General features: G+C 59.2%; 1 protein-coding gene across 4 annotated transcripts in view; it reads left to right on the top strand.

The window, feature by feature from the left end:
• Positions 1-5,203, top strand: part of RGS3 (regulator of G protein signaling 3) — a 115,840-nt gene extending 110,637 nt beyond the window's left edge. For all 4 annotated transcript variants that reach the window (XM_008707996.2, XM_040631757.1, XM_040631759.1 and 1 more), the window contains 4 exons: positions 2,071-2,172; positions 2,564-2,625; positions 3,266-3,432; positions 4,256-5,203. In XM_008707996.2, coding sequence (XP_008706218.2) covers positions 2,071-2,172; positions 2,564-2,625; positions 3,266-3,432; positions 4,256-4,441 — 517 coding nt within the window. In that variant the 3' untranslated portion in view covers positions 4,442-5,203. The remainder of the gene's footprint in view (positions 1-2,070; positions 2,173-2,563; positions 2,626-3,265; positions 3,433-4,255) is intronic.
• The last annotated feature ends 797 nt before the right edge of the window (positions 5,204-6,000 follow it).

Here is a 6,000-nt window from a genome sequence, read left to right on the forward strand (position 1 = left end):
TACATTTCCTTTTTTTTCTTATGTGCCCTATTTGACCAATGAGTATAAACTGAAGCAAGAAGAAGTTACTTGTGTCAGGTCACACAGCAAGTATGTGGCAGAGTGGGGATCTGATACCTGGCATGCTGGCTCTAATACTATAAATATAAATATATTTTTTCCCTCAGAGCCTGTTCTATTGAAGCTCAGTGTAGAGCATTCTGGAGGAGGTTCACAGCAGCCCTGCTAGTAGCCTTTGGGCCCCTAGTGGTGAGAGTTCATTCTCCAGAGGGCACTCATTCCATCCCTTCATGGCTCTGATTGGAAGAAAGTGCTCCTAAGCTTCCTCTTGTGGGTCCCTGTTCTGCCTTCTGGACCCACGTGGGAACGCACGGGGCCCGTCTGAGCTCTGCCATCCTGTCAGACAGACCACTATGCCCCAGGAAGACAAATACGGCACCCCAGTCACCCCCAGGCATTCTGAAGGCCCCGGTCCTCACCCAGAGGACTGCCCATCCTTGGACTCCTTGGCCTTGGCTCGATGGCTTGGACCTTCTAGAGCAGGGTCCTCATCCCTGGGCAGCTGCCCCAGACCCTCTGGACACAGCGGGCCTCCTCTCTCTTCTCCCCCCCCCCCCCCCTGTGCACTTTTGCCCTAGGCAGTGTGCTAAAACTTTATGCGCATTTTCCTCTTGCTTCTCACAACAGCCCCAGGAGAGGGTAGGTACTATTATCACCCCTGTTTGGTGGATGGGAACATTTGACATTCTGAGAGGTGAGGTAACTCGACCCACCCAGAGCGCACAGTTGTCAACTGCTGGGGATGGGATTTGCCCCCGACGCTGTGTGGCTCCAGGGCCTCCCACTCACCCTCCACGGGGAGGTGGGTACCGTCTCCCTCACCGACTCACCCAGGGGGTCCCGGAGGTCTTAATGCCGCTTTAAGCTCAAATAACCTCAGAAGCATAAGTACTACAAACTTAACAAACACCCATTTGAAAGTTGAATTATTTAAATTTCTTTTACACTTATTTAGCTTTGTGATTTTGCCAAGGCATTTTTTATTTTAACCTTTGGTTTCAGTCAGCGTTTTTTATCTTGAATCGGAAGAACAGAGACCAAAACTTAAAATTAAAAAAAAATGTATCGTTAAAAAAATTCACAAAACTCAATGTGCATTAAGAAATTACATAATTAAAATTCCATATGACAGTCGGGAAAGTTTACGGGACTTGTACTCCTGAAGTTATTTGGGCTTGAAACCGTACTCAGACTTGTGGGACATCCTGCATGTTCCTGGATGCTTCTGTCCGAAGCCAATGACTGAGGCCGAGGCCAGCTGCCAGGAGCCATCTGGAGGTGCCCAGGGTAGGGGGTCTAGCGACAAGGGAGGCAGACGTGAGCATGGGGCATTGAACCCCTTTCCCGCCAGCAGCTTTGCCCAGTCCCGAAATCGGCTGCTCCCTGGGGGAGTGGCAAGGCTAAAAATGCTTCCTAGCTAAAAATAGCCAGTCCTGCCACCCCGGTGGGCAGAGCCCTCCCCCCTCCCCTTCCAGCAATTTGCTGACTTGTTTTCTCCTCCTTCCCCTGGCGCTGCCATGGCAACGGGGAGGCCGGTCACAAATAACCGGGTCTGGCTTTTTGCCGCCGGGCCCCAGAGGCCGCCCCTCGCAGACACATGCCCCTTTCACGGGCTCCCCGTCAGGGTTGGCCAGGAGGGATATTTTTTTTTCCGCTCCCCGTCCTGGTCCCTCCCATTTCCTGGCTCCTCCTGTCTGAGTCCTGCCGGCCTGTGCCTGGGAGCCCCAGTCCTCCGGCCGGGATCCCGGCAAACGAACGCTCGGCTGAGCCCGCGCCGCTGCTGCCTGCCGCCGCCTGGGACGCAGGCTGGGGAGCAGACCCTCCCGGGCCCCAAGGTGGGGGGCCTACAGAGATGCTCCGGGGCATGTACCTCACGCGCAATGGGAACCTACAGAGGCGGCACACGATGAAGGAGTAGGTGCCCCCGCCGCAGCGCCTCCTCCCCGCCCTGGCTTCGCAGGGGCCGAGCGGGCCAGGCTGACCGACCCCCTTCTCTGCTTCTGCCCGCAGAGCCAAGGACATGAAGAACAAGCTGGGCATCTTCCGGCGAAGGAACGAGTCCCCTGGGGCCCAGCCAGCGGGCAAGGCAGACAAAATGGTCAAGTCATTCAAGTAGGTCCGCTCTGCACCCCTGGGACCCCTCAGGCACTCACTGGTCCCCAGGGGAGCAGGGCTGGTGGTGGGGTTAAATGAAAAGGGGATTTTTGGCTTGGTCCAGCCCTGGGTTGGATGGAGGCTGTCTTCGAGGGAGCCTGGTACCTAGCAAGCCGCAGCCCTCATGGGGAACAGCTGCTCGGGGAAGGCCGGCCAGCCGGGCAGGGGCAGAGGCGGGAGCCAGAAGGGATGCGGGCCCAAAGAGAGGGGCTGGGCCCCCTTCTGCGCTCCCCAACTGGGCTCGGCCACTGCCCAGGCCGAGGGCCGCTAACAGAGACCCCCCAGCCCCAGCCTCCCCACTTCCCCGAACCTCCTGGTGCCTCACTGTGCCCCTTCCCTCGCCCCTCAGGCCCACCTCAGAGGAAGCCCTCAAGTGGGGTGAGTCCTTGGAGAAGCTGCTGCTTCACAAATGTAAGTGGGGGCCAGCCGGCCTGCTCCCCTCTCTGTGTGATCTCCCCCCCACCCCCGCCGCCCATTCCTCTCCTCCTCTCCCAGACCTAGAGAGTGTGTCTGGTCCCAGACAGGTCGCCTTTCCCCCTTTCCTGGGTGCCGTCAGGTATCCCCGCTGTTGGGAGAGGCCGAGGCCCTTGGGCTGGCCTTGGAGCCGGCTTCTGCCAGCCCCTCCCTGTCCATGGGAGCTGGCCCTGCCTGAGAGAGGCCACTGGGACCTGTGTGCTCAGGCCGATTCCTGGAATAACAATAAACATTTCCACGTACCGAGGGCTCCCACTGGGCCAGATGTGCCCCGTGTCCCTTGGGCAGGGTCCCCTCTGATCCTCACAGGGCTCCAGCACATAGACTCCTGACCCCCGCTTTACAGATGGGGGCTCTGAGGCACAGACAGGGGAGAGACATGGCCAAGGCCCACGAAGAGGCAGTGGCAGGGGTGGGTCCACCTCCCAGGGCTCCTGGCTCTTAGAAATGGTTATTTTACTAAGCTCCCAACATCTGCACCCTAAAAGGCCCCTAGAGGGGAGGTTGGGGGGGGTGTCCAGAGGGCAGAAGGGGCTGGTTCTGCCTCTCACCCCAGGGCTTGGGCTTCTCGTCACAGATGGGTTAGCGGTGTTCCAGGCTTTCCTTCGCACCGAGTTCAGTGAGGAGAACCTGGAATTCTGGCTGGCATGTGAGGACTTCAAGAAAGTCAAGTCACAGTCCAAGATGGCAGCCAAGGCCAAGAAGATCTTCGCTGAGTACATCGCGATCCAGGCGTGCAAGGAGGTAAGGCCTCAGGCGGGGCCCTCAGGCCCCCCAGCCCCAGCCCCAGCCCCATCCCCAGCGGCCTCTCAGTGGTCACAGGTACGGGGCAGCCTCAACAAGGAGCTCAGGAATGGGAGAGGCCAGAGCAACTCTTGGGGACTGTGTGTCCAGGGTGGAGAGGGAGCAAGCTGGGGCCCTGGGAAGAACAGAATTCCGTCGGTAACGGAAATGGCCACTGTCAAGGCGCCGTGTGCCAGGCATGCGCCAGGCCCTTTGTGGATGTGCTCTTTTATTTGATCCTCACGACAGCCTGTAAAACGGGTTTAATATTCTTTTCACTTGAAAAATGAGGAGACCGTCTCCGAGAGCCCGGGTCGGAGTCAATAACATCTAGTGAGCTTCTGGAGGGCCGGGCGCTGTGCGCAGAGTCGCGGGGGGTGATCTGTTGATCGGCTCCGTATCTGTTTACGTGGATGACCTTGCTTCGTCTTTGGCGCTCGTTGAGGAGTAGACCATCCTTTCTAGCCTACAGATAAGATAAGGGGGCCTCAGCACGTGGGCGACTCGCTTAGGGTCACAGGCCTAGGTATGGCACTGCTGGGATCCCAACCAGGCAGTCTGACCTTGGACGTGGTGATTTCAGGCTCTATAAACCACCCGCCCTACAGCGAGTGACCAAGCCAGGACTTGAATCGCTGCCCCAGGGGGCTCCACTCTGAGACTTCAGACGTGGAGCAGAGGGGTCTGGAGGCGAAGGGCTGGGGAGGTCCCATTCCTGGCCCCTTGCCCCCCAGGGTCAGCCCCCTGCAGGTGGACCTGACCCTACTGCCCTCTGCCCCCGCAGGTCAACTTGGACTCGTACACGCGGGAGCACACCAAGGACAACCTGCAGAGTGTCACCCGTGGCTGCTTCGATCTGGCGCAGAAGCGCATCTTCGGGCTCATGGAAAAGGACTCGTACCCACGCTTCCTCCGCTCTGACCTCTACCTGGACCTCATTAACCAGAAAAAGATGAGCCCCCCACTTTAGGGGCGGCAGGGTAGAGCTCCGTGTTCACACCAGGTGGGCTGGGCCCCCTTCCCACCTGCCTCTCTCCCTCTGTGACGGAGGGGGCAAGCAAGCCCCCAGAGGCTGCGTCTCCGGACGGACAGACGGACATTTGGATGAGAGGCCTGGACCAAGAGAGGCCCAGGCCACCGGAGGAGTAGAAGGACTGGCCCCGTTGGGTCCCCACTGCCCCGGTACGAGGGGGCCCAAGGGCCTGGCAGGTCAGGGGCCCTGGCTGAGCCAGAGCGAGAGCTCAGCCTTGACCAAGTTCCTTAAAGAACTGGCTGCTGGGGCAGGGGGCCTAGCTGTGGGCTCCAGGGCTCTCCAGGGTTGGGGGGGGGGCTGCTGGGGCTCGCAGCTCAGACCCCCTGCCTCAAGTTTTATTTATTTAAACAGTAGTCGGATGCTTGGCACGTCGTCCTGTAATAGGAAATTTTTGCCTCATCGGTTTTCCTAATTTACAAGTGCAATATTTTAACCAACGCCTTGTGAAAAGCCACCTGGCCGAGAGGGTGGGCACCACTTTCCAGTTTCAGGGGACTGGCTGGTCCCAGGAGCCAGTGGCAGGCAGCTGGGCCTTCCGGACTGATGAGGCCTGGAGGGGTGGGTGCTGCCGTGTGACCTCACATAGAAATCCCGACCCCCCCCCCCCCGAGAGAGGTATCCCTCGGAGGCTCTGGGAAAGCGTGGCACCCTGAGACCACACAGCAGCCGAGTTCTGGAGCAAATAAAAGGCCTGTGTTATTTCTTGTTCTTGACCCTTTCTGTGTGTTCCTGGGTTTGAGCTTTCCTAAGGTGGACTGGGGCAGGGTGGGGGTCAGTCGGCGGCTTCTTCTCTCTTGCCATCACCTGCCTCCCACCCCAGAGTCACACATACTCCGGGGCTCGCGCTCCCTGCCAAGCTGTTTCCCCGTGCTAGGCCCTCTGCCATGCTTGTTCCGTGTATCCTGTCGTCATCTTCACCTGGTGGGGGTTATGCCCATTTCCCAGATGGGCAGAGTGAAGCACCGACAGGGAGGGTGACTCGTCCAAGGTCATACGGCTGGCAAGTGGCAGAGACGGGGTTCTGCCTAAGCCCCACTGGCTACCAGGCCTGTGCCCTGGACTGCTGTCCCCTGCTTGCTACAGGACAGGTGCTAGCTTGGCCACCAGCTGCCTACAGTCCTCCATTTTTCTGCCCACCACACCCTGAGATTCTAGCGGAACTTTCAGGTGGCGCAGGGCTGGTTGGTGGAGGTGGATGAGGCCAGCCTCTCAGGGGGCAGATGGGCGGGCCCACGGATGCCGTTAGGACAGAAGAAGAGCTGGGCAGGTGACAAGGAGCAGGGCTTACAGAGAAGCCCTCTGTGTCCCGAGGGAAGGCTTCCCACTCTGTGCCTAACCAGAGACGCAAATGTAGGCAAGGGCTGGTCCAAAGCCACGTTTCCCTGGAGGCCCCGGACCACTTGCCTGGAGGAGGTAGAAGAGAGCCTAGAACCCAGGCCAAGCTGATGCCAGAGTCTGGGGGCAGGGGCCCAGGCGCCGCCTGGAGTGAGCCTGGC

Source organism: Ursus maritimus, unplaced genomic scaffold, assembly GCF_017311325.1.
Source record: "Ursus maritimus isolate PB19 unplaced genomic scaffold, ASM1731132v1 scaffold_17, whole genome shotgun sequence".
Lineage (NCBI taxonomy): Eukaryota > Metazoa > Chordata > Mammalia > Carnivora > Ursidae > Ursus > Ursus maritimus.